Genomic DNA, 15,212 nt, shown 5'->3' on the forward strand with positions numbered 1-15,212 from the left:
AGAAAAACACAAAACGACGTTTCAAAGTGAAATTTGATCAGTAAATTTATTCACAAATACTTTTAAACTCAGAGTTACGTTTACGCCTTATTTATTTACTTAGTGGTAAGTCGTGTGCACGTGGAGATCACACAGGATTTCTCTGACTGACCCGAGATCCGTCTGAAACGGAACAAAAGGATTCCTAATCATTGTGCTTTGTTTTTAAGAAAATCTCATCCCAGGAGGGAACAAAATGCTCTCCGTGTTCCTTTGGTTTTCCTTTAGGAGCCTTCTAGGAAACTACTTATTAAAATAGGAGGATAAAAGCAGCTCCAGGCGCCTCCTGCTACAACTCGTCTTCCAGTGTTCTATAAAATTCAGTGGGGGGTGTCAGGAATGTCCGAACTCTGATGGAAAAACAGGAAACGGGAACATTTTAACGGTGTTGTTCTTCTCTTTTGAGATCGCTGTGTGTTTTATCTGTTTTTACCAGCGAATCTGAGGAGAGGTGTTTTTTCAGAAGAGTCCGTTGACCTGTTCGGTGTCAGGATCCAGATCGATGTCATAGAAACAAGGTCGGGTGGGCAGGCCGGGGATTGTTGGCATCTAAAGAGGAAGAAAGCAGCAGCTGATCACTTTTACTGGGTTCATTTGAGGTTCCTATTAGGAGCTCCACTCAACGCAGAGACGAGTTAAATATGTCCAACAATACGGTCAGAACCAACAAAGATGCTTTTTGAAGTTAAATATCTGCTTTATTTATGTTTAAAACAATAAAGCCTGTTTGTCTGGCTACAAGAAAATCAGAAATTCTATTTTTATAGCCGCTTTCTGGATTGTTGTTCGAAGGCGGCAAAGATGCAGCACTAACAGAGCTCCACCCAAAACCCGAGACACGAAGAAGACCCGTTTGTCCGGTGCTTACCGTGCCAACCAATGGGAAGAGAAAGCCAGCGCCCACACTCGCTCGGATGTCTCTGATGGGCAGGACGAAACCCGTCGGCACGCCCTTCCTCTCCGCCTCGTGTGAGAGGGACAAGTGCGTCTTCGCCATGCAGACTGGAAGGTTGCTAAAACCCTGAGGGGTTTTGAAAAAAAAGGATTCCTGGTTCATGACTAAGCACGGCAGGAAAATAAGCCATGAGTCTGAAGCTTCCTGACCTGTTTGGTGTAGAGCTCCACCTTGTGTTGGGCCTCGGGTAGGAGCTCGATGTCGTCGGCTCCGTAGATCTTCTGGGCGATGATCCGGATCTTATCGGCAATGGGCAGCTGAGGAGAAATTCAAGGATCGTGAAAAAGACATTTTAACAAACTTTTACTTAAATGAGTCCGTACCTCTAAATCATAGAGGAATGTGAATTTGCTGGGGGCCTCGCTGGCCCTCTGGACAGCCTGACCAAGGGCCACGGCGCCGGCTCCGCCCTCGGCCCAATGGGAACATTGCACGGCGTCAAAAGCTCCCGCAGCTTTGGCCAAGCTGCAGACCAGGTCCAGCTCGGCCTCGGTGTCGGTCCTGCAAACAGAAAATATTCAATAAGAGGTTATTTTTTCATCCTTTAGGGGAAATTTGGATATAAATACATAAAATTCCTCTCTCACTTGAACGCATTGACAGCCACCACCACCGGAACACCAAAAAGTTTCGCATTTTCTATCTGCTTCCTCATGTTGCAGCAGCCATTTTTCAGCAAATCAAGGTTCTAAAAATAATTCAATACAAGCAATTAAATAAAATTATATTAAATGAATCTAAAGCACATTAACACAGAGACTGCTCCATTACCTCCTCGACGTATTCCCTAGGCAGCGGCATCCCAGCAGTGACCTGAGCACAACGAAGGTTTTATAAAACGTTAAAACTAAATTAAAGGTCCTGCTGAGTATTTATGAGCTGAGGGAAACTTTAAAGCAAACGCACTGTTGGTCCTCCTCCGTGCATCTTCAGGGCTCGGACCGTGGCCACCAGAACCACCACATGTGGTCTCAGGCCCGAGTATCGGCACTTGATGTTAAAGAACTTCTCCATGCCGATGTCGGCACCAAAACCAGCTTCTGTCACTGTCGAGTCCAAGTCGCAGATGCAGTGAGACATCCAGGTCAGTAACATGAAACATGAAAGCAGCCAATCAGGGCTTCTTACCCACAAAACCCTCTGGTCCCACCAGCTTCAGAGCTATCTTATCAGCCAAGATGGACGAGTTTCCGTGTGCGATGTTGGCGAAGGGACCCGCGTGGACGAACACAGGCGTTCCCTGTGCATTCAGATGACTCCGGTTTAACAAAAACTCGTAATCCTGACAGGAAACCGGGTTCACCCACCTCTAAAGTCTGCATCAGGTTTGGCTTGATGGCATCTTTCATCAACACACTCAGAGCTCCGCTCACTCCCTGCGGATTTCAAAGATAAACATAAGAACAGTATCGTGTATAAACACAGAGACAGATCATTAAGGGGGCGTGTGCCTGACCAGGTCCTCGGTGGTGATGGGCGCCCCGCTGCGGCTGCTGCCTACGACCATCTTAGCTAGGCGGTACCGCATGTCCTCCAGGCTGCTGGTGAGAGCGAGAACGGCCATGATCTCACTCGCCACCGTGATGTCAAACTGGGCCTGGACGACAGATACCCATCATCACGCTGCGGCGCCTACTTCCTGTTGCCTACTGAACAATCTCATAAAAAGGTGTGCAATGCACAAATCCCACCTCTCTGGTGTGGCCCTTTTCAGTTGGAGACTGGCCGATCGTGATCTTCCTTAAAAATCGATCGTTTGTGTCCAAAACTGCAGAAAAACAGACATTCATTCATGAGGCTGGATCCACTGAGCTCCCAGTAGTCAGGATGGAGACGCGTCAGGACCTCGCTGCCAGGTAATAGAACTCGGGTCAAAGTCCAAACGGGCAAAGCGTGTGATCTCCTCATCGGTCAGAGCGGAAGGGTCGGTCTTCTCTATACCCAGTTTCTACACAAATAAAAGAAAAATCAGATCACCTGTGCAGAAAGTCTAAATAAAACCCTCCGGGGTGCGACCGCTTGCCTTCAGCCTGTTGATCTGGATCGGGGAGAACTTCCTCTGTCCTCCGCTGAGTGGAACCAGGCGGTTGAACAAAGCCTGTGAGCGTGTCAAACAAAGGTTTTTTTTTTACTAATGTGCACTTGTAGACCCCACTGACAGAAGCTGGAACCCACCTTGTCGGACTGCGTGGCCTCGTGGAACATGCGAGCGTCGATGGCTGCAGCCACCAGGTTGTTGGCAGCGGTGATGGCGTGGATGTCACCAGTAAGATGGAGGTTAAACTGCAGATAAATAAAGAGCTTATTAATGAAACGTCCTCTTAAAACATTACAGAAGCAGCGCGGTACCTCTTCCATTGGGATGACTTGAGAATAACCGCCCCCTGCAGCGCCCCCTGTTGACAAGAGAGAGAGTTGCAAAACCATCACATAGTTTAGTTTACTGTAGATTTGCCTTACCCCAAAATTCCACTATCTCCGCTCAGCTCCGGCACGAACTCTGCAGCAAAATCGGTCCCGTTGTAGTCAATCAGAGCTGTTCCACTACTGCGGCCGTGTGGCGCAGTGCGCCGCCCGCCGTTCCGCCATCCGGCAAAAATAGGATCGATTCTATTTTTGCCGGACGCCGGAGCACCTCCGCAGTCGATGGACAGAAATCACAACCGCCCAACAGGAAAGGGAGCAAGCACAGCTTCCATTATTTCACAATAAATCGGAAAAAAAAAGCGTTTTTTGTTTCATATGCACAGGTTTAACAACTTCTAACAACTATCAATGGCAGCTGAAGTTTAAATGCACAAAAATAAGCCATAAATACAGTTTCTACTATCAAAGTAGTCACACTTTGTTGATCCAAACACTGCTGATCTCTCAACACAAATGATGGGCAGATTAAACAGTTCATGTCGATGCTTCTCCCACACAACGGGTGTTTGGATCGAACTTCCGCGTTTATTGCTCGGACTGTATCGCAAGATCTCGAAAATCCCACGCATGCCTGTTTGCGCACCTCAGGTCTCCGCACCGGAGCGGAGCCGTTGTAGAGCGGGTACCAGTAAAAATTGAGTTCGGAAGCGAGCGGCTGCGGAAGGCGGGGGCGGAGCGGAGGTAGTGGAATTTTGGGGTAAAGCTCACCCTTAATGCCGAACGTGGGTCCCTGAGAAGGCTGTCGGACACAGGCGAACACATTGAGCTTCATGTGGGCTCCCATGGCCTGGACCAATCCGATGGTAGTGGTGCTCTTCCCTTCACCCAGAGGGGTGGGTGTAATACTGCACAGAGTTAAACAACATCAGCCCAAACATAATCCAGATGTTGCATCCAGAGCAGCTAAAAGCTGACCGAACGTACCCGGTGACCACCACGTATTTGCCGTCCGGCTGGGATTGCAGTCGCTTCATGATCCTCAGCTGCACCTTGGCCTTGGTTTTGCCATAAAGCTCCACTTCATCAGAGAAGAGGCCGACCTCCCTGGCCAGAAGGTCGATGGGCTTGGGCACGCAGGACCGAGAAATCACTATGTCGCTGTTGGAGTTGGCAACAAATAAATACAACAACTTTTCATCTGAACAAAAACTCGAAAACACTGGAAATTAAAGGTCTTCTTCGCTCGTTTTATTAACAAATGTGTTGTGGTCTCTAGTATGAATGAATGAATGAATGAATGAATGAATGAATGAGGAATAATTTTCTGTGAAAAACTATTGAGCTCTGGCGCTCCCGTTTCAGGAAGTGGAAGTTAGTCTGAGTGGGAAGCAGAAAACAGGATTTTAAGTCTTATTCATTAATATTCATGATAATAAATAGTCTAATCTCTGATTGGCTAGCATAAACGCAACACTTCTGCTGCCTTTGTAAACAGAAATCAGAACACTGTTATGCTGGACCAACATGTCTTCAGGTACAGCCTTATTTATTAGTTCCTGAGCCCGAGGAGGGAGGAGAACAGGAAGAGCCACTTCCTGATCGTTAAATAAAGGTTTCAGAACGGTAACGTTTGCATTTAGACGTACATTTACTCCCTAAAAGAGAACGTTTGTGGTGATCATCAGAATGTTTGAAGTTGCGATAAACAGCTGCTAATGGTTAGCTTTTACCATCCAAGGCGTGTTCAGCTCTCCTTCCTGTGGGGGTTACCTAGCCAAGGTGGGCGGGGCCATGAATGCTAATTTTCCCTGTGAGGTAGAAGAGACTAGCTTTTCCAGACTGGCTCCTTTTCCCGTCCATTTCGTCTCTGTGGCTAATTCGAACGATGGAGGTTGAAGTTTTTCACGTTCAGCATGCAAATGAAACTGATGATGGTATTTGTCAGTGAGCGAAACCTTAAAAGCAAAGAGACGAACCTTGGCACGGGCTTCTGGAGGTGGAGTTGGGTGTAAGTGATGTCCCACTTCCCCGGCTGGTGGCTCTCCAGAAAACGCTTTGCACTCAACACTGTGTTCTAAACAAACATCAACTTTAAGCCTTTTTTTGGTTAAAATGTTTTGGGAGATTCAGTTCAGCTGCACTGATGGACCTCACCGCCATCAGCATGGCCACAGTCATTGGTCCCACCCCACCTGGAACAGGGGTGATGAAGCCCGCCTGCTCCTTGGCTGAAGAAAACTCGACATCACCCACCACCCTCTTCCCACTGGGCTTCGTCTCATCTGGAAGAACAGCAACTTCTACCCATCAACCGACTCTCGGCACACGTCACACACCTTCCTGAGCGTTAAACGGTACCTGGAATGTGATTGATGCCACAGTCGATGACCAGCGCTCCCTTCTTAATCCAGTCTCCTTTCACCATCTCTGCTTTTCCGATACCAACCACCAGGATGTCTGCTTTCCCTACCTGGAAGGGGAACAGGAGGATGTTTGGGGAAAAGCCACCACAAGATGGCAGTACAGAGTTCTTTTTCTTGCAACACCTTCAGAGTTTCAAAGAATGTTTTTGTCTTGCATAAAAACGTGTTGAAGCAACATAAGATAACCCCTAAAAATAAAATTTATTTTGTGCATCTGAGCATCAAAACCTGACTTTTAAGTGATGTACTCAGCTAAATATTTGAGATGTACCTCTCCTGCAAGGTCTGCAGTTTTAGAGTGGCAGGTGGTGACGGTGGCATGGCTCCACAGCAGCAGATCGTGCATCGGTGCACCCACAATCTTACTGCGACCGAGCACTACCGCTCTTTTTCCTGCTACAGACACACCTGTAGGGAAGTAATACAGTTAATGGGTAATTAATAATGAACATAAAAGTGACTGTAAATCAGTCTGTTTTACAGAAGAATGTAAAAGAGCACTAGACCTTTAACTTATTTTAGTTTTCACCTGTCTGTTTGATCAGCTCCATGCAGCCGTTCGGTGTGCAGGGGATGAAGCAGTCGCCCAGATCGCCACGAGACAGCTTCCCTGCATTGATGCTGGTCAGTCTATGAGTGCATGAGAGGAGCAGAAAACAGACTGTTGACTCGTGTCCCTCGGTTTAAAAATAAAAGCCCAGAGGTGAGAATCGTCGCTGCAGAAACCCCTCACCCATCTACATCTTTCTCTGGCGCTACGGCATTGGTGACTTTTTCTGTGTTGATCTTGTGGATTGAGTCTAAAGGCAGCTGCACGAGGAGGCCGTGGACAAACGGGTTCTCGTTCACCTCTCTGATGCTGTGAAGAACCTGCAGGAACGCACACACACAGAAATACCTGATTTGTCTAAAAACATCCGATTACATAAATCCAGCCTCACCTCTTCTTCTGTTGCCGTTTTGGGAAGTCTCATATGTGTTGCATTTAATCCAATCTGCAAAAACGAGGAGTTATAAATGATTCGTAATGGAAAATAAGTGTACCGTTTTTTTCTTGATATAAATTGTTTGACTAACAATAAATGAGCTGAGTGACCTCTGTTGCCGCTTTCAGCTTCATGCTGATGTACAGATTTGAATCTTCGCGGTCTCCAACCTGTGAGGGGCGACATGGCACTCGGACACGTGACCATTTAGCAGAAAACATTTTAAATTTGTGATATTAATATTTTAAGGCCTACAAATGACCTGTAAAACCACCAGGCCAGGTTTGAAGTTGGGATCCTTGAGCTTCATCTGCTCCACATCCTGTTTCAGACGCTGCCTCACCTGCCTAAAAAAAAAAAAAAAAGCAGACGATTTGCAGTAAGATTATTGAGGGTAAAGAGACTTTTGTACTTGGCATGGTTGCAGATTTTCCAACCAGATGCATGCCATCAGCCATCTTTTCAAACTTTACACTCTTGTCTGCTAATCCTGGCTGCACATGCAACTTGCATGTCATATCTTTGACTACAGTCTTCACTTTATCTTTATTTCTTTGACAGATGCATTCCAACACTCTGTGCTGAGATGATAAGCCCCAGCAGAAGGATTTCTTTTAATCAACTAGATAAATCAAAGAAGGCCTTAAACTAGGTGGACTTTAGCTCATGGTCAATGCATCCTCAGGAACCACTGATTTCCCTTTTTCCTATTCTCTCTCTCTCTTTCTTAACATTTTTTTATCACAATTGTCTCTTTTTGCTCATTTTAAATATATTTTTAAACATTTTCTAAATGCTTTTTTATATTTTTACATTTTTTGTTTTTGTGAAGCGCCTCGTGATTTTTATCTTGAGAGGCGCTATAGAAATGATACTTTCTTCTCCTTCTTCTTGTATTCAAAAATCCTATTTATTTTTCCAAACAAATGTGATCCCAGATTTTATTTGCTAAGCAGGTTTTGTTGTGGAAGAACCTGAGAACAAATCACCTTTGCATCACTTGAACTGAATCTGGATGAATAATTTTGGTTTAAAGCAAATTCTTTGCAAGTAAACTTTAAATCTTGCAACATTTATGCATCTCACTAGATGGTTTATCTCAAACCCTATTTTTGAGCTCCTAAAGAAGAAATGACAACATAAAAAGCCTCCTTATCTCATAGATGGCTCATAAATCCATCCGTGGTCACTAAACAACTTGAGCAATATTTGTGCATGTCGTGCATCCTGCAGGCAAGCTTTAGCCTCCATCTAAGCCAGGGAAACCAAGAGATCTGACGGCTTTCCAGCTTCATTGTGTAACATGGAATAATTTGACTAATGAATGCAGTGAGGGGCCGTTAACAGGCTGCAGGTTGTTATGTCTCGTGACAAGCACATGCAGCTGAATGTCCTCCCATGCTGCTGTTGCTGCATGAGTAGACACGATGATCGCCTGAAATATGAGGAAATCTGAAGGTTTGGTTACCATCAAATCAGTACAAAGTTTACAGATAATGCAAATACCAAACTCCTGACACATGCAGGATCTTCTTGGTTTGATGTTTGAGTTCAGTGGAACAATAGGGCAAAGATCAAATCACACCACTTTACATAATTTGGTTTTAGGTGTCTAACCTGTTACAGCCAAATAATAATGTCTGAGCCATAATGAGCTTAAAACACACTGACCTAATAAGCATGATATGAAAAAAGGTTGAAAGACATAAATGTCCCTCGAGTGAAATAATCGTCTAAAAAGTTTAGGAAACTGAAATGAGCCAATGTGGCTGCTTAGTTAGCCGAGTGGGTTTTGTAAACCTGCAGCAACTAGCATAAATGTCACACGTGCATCCTTGAACATGTTAAATCAGGTACTTACGCTGAAACCTCTTTCCCGCTGATAATTTGGGCTGTCATTTTTCGTCTGAAACTCTGTTCCGAGAGGATGGTGACTATCAAACACGCACACAAGGAGAGAGGTGCGTGGTGGAGAAGTGGGGACCACTTTATTGAAGTTTAATTCGCACGACTTTTGTCGAAGACAGCGTAGTTTGTATTCACGAAAACGACACTAACGCTGAAAATGTTTCGTAGAACGTTCAGGAATAGCCCCGACGTTAATCGACCAATGAACATGGACGACACAGCATTGCCTCTGCCAGCCAATCAGATCTCACATTGAAAGCGCGAGCTGTTTCCCTTGACCAATAAAAATTAGAGAGACTTTTTCCACCCCCATGTATGGGCGGGACGAATTTGACGTAACTCCGCTGAGACTCAGCAGAGGGCAGTAGTTATTTACAAACTGCTGAGATAAAAATCGCCCGAAAGTATACTCGCATTGTTTATGTAGGTCGGTTGTGGACGCGCTAGAGATTGCTTGGCTTTTACTAAACCGCCACTATTCATGTATTGTTAGAAAATACAACTTAGCACTTTCTTTATCCAGCTGCACGTCCAGCGTAAGACATGAAGAGACCCAGAGAGCTATGGAGCATAGATTCAGTGGTGTTTTAAACAACGAAGACCTCTCGCGATTTTCAGACATTGAGAACAATTTCCCCACCGAAAGGTACGTTGATTTAGATGTTTATTTTTTGGGTAGGTAAACATTAGCTCTCCAGTTGGTGAATTGGTGGTAAATTGACTTTTTGTCGCCGCGTTCTCCATTTTTGCTAAGTCTATTACTGTTAGCGCTAAAGGAGATGGCCAGACCCCCTGCATTTTTAATCCCTGGTTAATTAAATGTGTCGTTTCAGACCTAAAACACTGTTCGAGGAAATTCGTGCCTCTATAATCAACAATGACGAAGAGGATCGCTCCTTCTGGAGACCCGTGCTTCCTTGGGGGGGCGTGTTTACCATCAAGGCTGGGCGGAAGGCCATATCCTGCATCCCCCTGTACGTGGAAGTCCAGCTAAAGAACACATGCACCATTGATGGCTTCCTCATGATCCTGTATGTGATCCTGCGGGACAATCAGGGCTTCCACAGGGAGCTGGCTGTATTCCTGGGAAAGCAGTTTGTGGAGCATTTCCTCTACCTGATGGACTCCTGTGACTACACCACAGTGAAGATGCTGTGGATCTGGAACAAGATGTCTAAGAGACAGTACCGCTCTGAGATCCACCAGGCAGCCCTGGAGATCGACCTGTTTGGGAATGAGCATGAAAACTTCACAGAGAACCTGGAAAACCTCATGTCTACTGCTCAGGAGAGCTCGTGCAGCAGCTGTGACTGTCCTGGTCGCTTCCAGAACATCAGAAAAACCACAATCAACATCAGGTAAGATGCTCACAGGTAAACTTTGTTTCATTTAGACACACAACCCCAAAAAAATAACACTTTGATATCTTTATTTTTCCCCAGCCCTCCTCACGAGCTTCCTCACAAAGACCCGATCCAGTCAGCTGTCGACCAGTTTTTCAGGCCCAAGCTCCTCCTCTGCTCAGAACTGGGGTGAGACGCAGCGAGGATGCTCTTCCATTCCGACGTAGCATCATTTAGCAGGTCACATGTTCTCTTACCAGGTGCGATGGCATACGGGAGTTTTCTCAGAGGGTATTCTGCCACGGCCCTCCACCTTTTGTCATCCTCAACATGCAGCAGTGGAGGTCAGAGGATCTGTCCTATGTTCCTTACCATCTGGCTCTTTGTCAGCACAGGTATGGTGTGTGTGTTCAGTCATTTAAAAAACAACCATTAATAATAATCACGTCATCTACTGACATATGAGGATTGTTTTATGACACAAAAAGCTGCACAAAAAGCATATTTGTCCTTTTCTTAAATTATTTCACTACAATTCTTTGCTATTGCAATAAACAAGCAGCTTGACGCCATATTGGTGCATGGGATCACGTTTCTGCTGCTTCGACTTGCTTATGTAATTTAACTGATGATGCAGAAAAACGTTGTCTAAACAGATGATAAAGGCTGGGTAATTTTGGTCTGGTCAGTAAAAGAAGCTCATTTATAAATATCTGAAATAAAAGACAAAACTTAGTAAAGACGTTTCTAAACTAATTCCTGCAAATGATGAGAATGAATGTATTTGTTTAATGTTTTTTTTTTTCATTTAGTTATTTTCTCTGTTAATCAGCAGCTTTTATTGCAGGACAACTTCCTGTTGTTCAACCACACACACCCTGTGGTCTAGCTAAGAGCTTTTCCCTAAATTAGGTCTCAGCTTTTTTTTTTTTTTTTGAGTCGGTGTAAACATACCTTTACTATTTTTAACCAAGAAAACAAATAAAAATAACTCCAAATAATAAAATTTCTTATTTAAAATGTCAGACCTGGTGGAATTTTTGTTCCGGTTTACAGTTTAGTACAACTAATAAATGAAAACTAAAATACGAAAAAAAAATGCATATCAATATGTTTAAAATCTTTAAGCTTAGAAAAATGTCAACGTTCCCAGCAGATACTTGCTAGAGGGCGCCACTCTCTTCAACAAGGAGGAGCATCACTACTCTGCAGCCTTCCAGATCGACGGCTGCTGGATGCACTATGATGGGCTGAGGAGCGATAATCTGATCCTACTGAACAAGCCACCCGAGCTCCTGCTGCTCTCCTCTCTGGTCTACATCCGCGCCTCCGACAAATGACCACCTTACCACGGGTGGAGGCCGTCCAGGTGACCCACAACTATTAAATCCATCTGTCAACTGACAAATTTCCTATTAATGGCATTTTTTTTGTTGTTTCTTTTTCCATTTTGTTGTTAAAATGTATATTTTCTTTAACTCATGCCCCGAGGATGTCTTCTTTGCAGCTACAACTGGATCAAACGCTGATGATTATAATTTTTGGGGCATGCTTGGAATCCAAGAATATTATATGGGCTATAATAGTTCTGGGTTGATGTACTCTAAATGTTATTAACCGCAGTTTATACCTTCTATACCGTAAAAACAGCCGATGGAACAGTTTCTGCTGTTTTCTTAAGGTGGAAATCCTTTAACCCTCCCACTGTCTTTGAGTGACCCCGCGAGGAAAGTTGACCATTGAGCAGGATTGATGGTTTATCCCTTGAGGTCTACGTGACAGGGGTGAGGTGGTGTTCACTCCTCACCCCTGTCACGTGGACCTCAAGGGATAAACCATCAATCCTGCTCAATGGTCAACTTTCCTCGCGGGTCACACCCACTAGGACAGTGGGAGGGTTAAAAGTAGCCGTGTGTAACGGACGTTTAGACAGTTAAGAGGGTACTATTGTTCCAGCAGATGATACTTTTCATTTATTTACAAATGATCGTGGTGCTTTATTAGACTTTTGGTCAAATGGAAATGATGAGACAAAGTTGGACCGTTTTGTGAAGCTGTTGAAATACTTGGAGAACCTCGTGTTTACAGTGTGAACGTTAAAACGCAGTGATGTTTAAGGCAGAGTGAGTCGTTTGTTTCAAATTTAGTGAAAATGATATATAAACGATGTTTGGCTTTTATGGCATTGGTCTGTGATGAAAAATGCAGTTTCTGCCTGTTGTTTTTTAAACGCTAATCCTCACGAGAATAGCTGATCACATGGTGCCTCTGCAGAGAAAAGCAGACGTCGTTTTAAAATAAAAACGAGTATTTTCACACACACCTGTCTGGGTTCTTTCACTCATGCATATGGATGCAAGAACAGACTCAAAAAAAAACAGACATGACCTTTTAAGGCAGGCATTTATTTTTTTAAACTGGGTACGACCGCACCACACAGATGGACTAAAATGTATGAAATGTCTTCAATCAACCGTGAGAAGATGTGAGAAAGCTACAGTTTCCTTTACACTTAGTTATTTTGTACTTCCAGCATTAATCCACAGGATAGAAAATTCAAGTCGCTAACTGACTTCGGACAAACGACGGGGTAAAAGAAGCAGAGCGGTCGTTTTGGCTGAACGCTGGACATCAAGTCGTCACAGGAGTTGTTTTTTATATTTTTCCCTTTTCAGTCGAATGTAGACCAGCTGTTAAAGTCCTCTGCTTTCTTTCTACAAGCACTTTGGTGAGAGCACGTCATTAGACAGAAACAAAATACATACAAACTCCCTTTTGCAGAATCACATTTACAGATTTTCATCTCTTCAAAACAAAGTAGCAGTTAAAACGTACGACGTAAACAACAAAACTGTAAAATAATGCTAGAGGACTCGTAGCGGCAGCGCTCCGTTACACATGCACGAGTAAGATCTACGAACTGTTTATGCATTTTTTTAAATGAAAAAGTTCACATGACCTGTCAGAAACTAAGGGTCACCAGTAATCTGACCAATTTGCGAGGCAAATTGCACTTAAATTAATCAAAAATGAATTTAGTGTAGATGAAGCAAAGCAACAACGTGTTTACATGGTAACAGCTGAAGTGCTTTAAAGATCTCCATCTTTCATTTAACCAATAGGAAACTCATCTATATAAAATGTACACATGAACTTGAAACACGATCACTGAAGACGCCGGTAGGTTGAAACAAGGTTGGGTGTTTGGTCAACATGTGGACTTCTGTTACAGCAACGTGAGACGCCTTGGCTTTTTAAGGAGACAAACACAAAACACATTCAGTCCCATGAACAAACGAGTCTTATTGCATCATCTAAACGTCGTCCACTTCAAACAAAAACATCAATAACGCGTAACAGGTGAATGCAACACAGAGCTTAGGTATTGGTTTCCAATTATGTGCAAAGGCTGACAAAGTAAACTTAACATGAAGTGACTCAGCAACACGCCGCACCTAGACGGGCGTTAGAAGAGAGCTCTTTGCTATTGCTGTGCACTGCTTGATGCATCGTTGAGCCAGAAGCTGCACGTCGACACCCTCAGATACACCGATTTTCTTCTAGGGACCAGATAACTCAGCCCGTGTCAACTAGCACGTGGAAGAATGGAAAGAAAAACAGGTCCGGCACCTTTGCATGAACCATTTACCTTTAAGGTGATGGGCCAGCAAGTGTCAGATAGCATCATAGCTTTCTAACTAAAATATAGTAAATCTGGCTGATCTCCAAACATCAGAGACTTCTTTTGCTCTCAGTAAATTAGATGTGATTGCACGTTGAGGGGCCGTTTAAGATTCTGGACATTTAAACGCCCAGAGAGCAAATTACTAGTATCTAATGTAACAATTTAGAGAAGGCTAAACATAAACTTCATTTATGAAGGAGCGCAAACGGCTAAATCCTGAATCCTAAATATAGCACCAGTTATTATTGTGGACTCACCAAAGAGCAACAAAATGGGTCATGGCCAATTTTAACCGTTGCAAAGATTAGCAACAGCATGACCCAACCTTTGGTGGACGAGACAACTGAACACAGTTCTTTAACGCCTTTGAGAATGAAACAGACCAGATGGGATGGATGAAAGGGTGAAATTCACCTCTAAAGTGACTCGGGAATCAAACTACACACATTCACGCACAAATTAAGTGACCCAGTGCAGAAAAACATTTACAGGCAATGCACTAGAGGATATAGTCATATCTATGTATAGATAGATATATATAGAGAGAGATAGAGACATATATATATATATATATATATATATATATATATGTCTCTATCAATATATATATCTATATCTGTGCATTTATACTATTTACACGAGAGAGAGAGAGACAGAGAGAGAGAGCCCTTTGAGAAAATAGAAAGTTTCTAACTTTGCTCTTTTCTTGTGAAGCACTGATTTAGGTGCAGAACTTTTATCGATGCCGAGCATCGGTTCTTCACGCAGACACGTAACGAACAGTCCCGTCATGCACGTACCCCTCGACTTTACACACTACACGGCCAAGAGCCACACATTCCTACACAGACAAGCAGACTGCGGTGTTCATGGACGTAATTTTTGGGGGGGGCAGGGGGGACATGCCCCCCCCCCCACACTTTTTCCGTAGTCAAGGTTTGACCCCTGCACTTTTTACCATCCAAAAACAATATTACGCTATATTAAATTGACACTGGTTAAGCTCTAGGACCAAGCGGAAAACAACCGTTTGTGTTGAAGCCTGTTTCACATTAGAGCATACTGTAAAGATCCCCCCCCCCCCCCCGTGTCCTCCCCCCACTTCTAAAGTGATAATTACGTCCAAGGCGGTGTTCTACAGAATCTGAACCCGTAGTTCTGACTGCAGCAGAAACGTTTAAAACTTCGGACTTCGTGACAACAGAACAAAACATAAAATTATGAAGCATGGGCAAATTTTTCCCCCACAGCCCAATGGGACATGGCTCAAAGTGATCCAGCTGCAGGAGTCGTCTTCGTGTGCCCCACATCCGTTCAAACATCTTTTTATCTAAATAACGTCATTGCTCTTCTTCGGCTCTGCAGCCAGACTCTGGGCTCTTCTAACCAGCCTGTGAACATCCATCAGCCCAGAAAGCTCTCCGGTTTTCTTAAAGGCGTGCAGCTAAGCTCGTCGCACTTGAAGAATATGGGAAAGAGGCGCAGACAACAGAAAAAGATAAAGTC

At 44.0% G+C, this 15,212-nt stretch overlaps 2 protein-coding genes across 3 annotated transcripts; one reads left to right on the plus strand and one right to left on the minus strand.

Moving 5' to 3' along the window:
• Nucleotides 1-236: 236 nt before the first annotated feature.
• mthfd1b (methylenetetrahydrofolate dehydrogenase (NADP+ dependent) 1b) lies at nt 237-8,789 on the minus strand. Its single transcript, XM_015970322.3, has 28 exons — nt 8,632-8,789; nt 7,033-7,117; nt 6,881-6,940; nt 6,726-6,779; nt 6,518-6,654; nt 6,314-6,414; nt 6,056-6,192; nt 5,720-5,831; nt 5,516-5,643; nt 5,338-5,435; nt 4,346-4,519; nt 4,130-4,266; nt 3,344-3,390; nt 3,170-3,277; nt 3,018-3,092; nt 2,840-2,942; nt 2,686-2,762; nt 2,451-2,591; nt 2,302-2,370; nt 2,123-2,234; nt 1,901-2,040; nt 1,766-1,807; nt 1,582-1,682; nt 1,318-1,495; nt 1,144-1,251; nt 908-1,060; nt 473-588; nt 237-389 (listed from the first exon to the last, which is right to left on the minus strand). Exons 1-27 carry the CDS (start codon nt 8,667-8,669, stop codon nt 499-501), a joined length of 2,805 nt encoding a protein of 934 aa, XP_015825808.3. The 5' UTR covers nt 8,670-8,789; the 3' UTR covers nt 237-389; nt 473-498.
• A 245-nt stretch (nt 8,790-9,034) lies between these two features.
• c18h14orf28 (chromosome 18 C14orf28 homolog) lies at nt 9,035-11,551 on the plus strand. Of its 2 annotated transcripts, none has more exons than XM_070546699.1 (5): nt 9,035-9,324; nt 9,512-10,036; nt 10,121-10,210; nt 10,282-10,416; nt 11,175-11,551. In XM_070546699.1, the coding sequence occupies exons 1-5, from the start codon at nt 9,242-9,244 to the stop codon at nt 11,359-11,361; spliced, it is 1,020 nt and encodes a 339-aa protein (XP_070402800.1). In that variant the 5' UTR covers nt 9,035-9,241; the 3' UTR covers nt 11,362-11,551. The 2 variants fall into 2 exon arrangements, with proteins under 2 accessions (XP_070402800.1, XP_015825810.3); XM_015970324.3 differs by having other exon boundaries at nt 11,178-11,551.
• Nucleotides 11,552-15,212: the final 3,661 nt, after the last annotated feature.

Source organism: Nothobranchius furzeri, chromosome 18 (assembly GCF_043380555.1).
Source record: "Nothobranchius furzeri strain GRZ-AD chromosome 18, NfurGRZ-RIMD1, whole genome shotgun sequence".
Lineage (NCBI taxonomy): Eukaryota > Metazoa > Chordata > Actinopteri > Cyprinodontiformes > Nothobranchiidae > Nothobranchius > Nothobranchius furzeri.

What these genes read in the sequence shown, in the direction of transcription:
- mthfd1b (XM_015970322.3), bottom strand. Translation starts at nt 8,669, where the DNA reads ATGACAGCCCAAATTATCAGCGGGAAAGAGGTTTCAGC. An exon ending in ACCCACGTTCGGCATTAAGG is followed by an intron (nt 3,391 to 4,129) that starts GTGAGCTTTACC and finishes TCTTGTCAACAG; the next exon opens with GGGGCGCTGCAGGGGGCGGT. An exon ending in GTGGCTGTCAATGCGTTCAA is followed by an intron (nt 1,496 to 1,581) that starts GTGAGAGAGGAA and finishes TTCTGTTTGCAG; the next exon opens with GACCGACACCGAGGCCGAGC.
- c18h14orf28 (XM_070546699.1), top strand. Translation starts at nt 9,242, where the DNA reads ATGGAGCATAGATTCAGTGGTGTTTTAAACAACGAAGACCTCTCGCGA. An exon ending in AACAATTTCCCCACCGAAAG is followed by an intron (nt 9,325 to 9,511) that starts GTACGTTGATTT and finishes GTGTCGTTTCAG; the next exon opens with ACCTAAAACACTGTTCGAGG. An exon ending in AAAACCACAATCAACATCAG is followed by an intron (nt 10,037 to 10,120) that starts GTAAGATGCTCA and finishes ATTTTTCCCCAG; the next exon opens with CCCTCCTCACGAGCTTCCTC.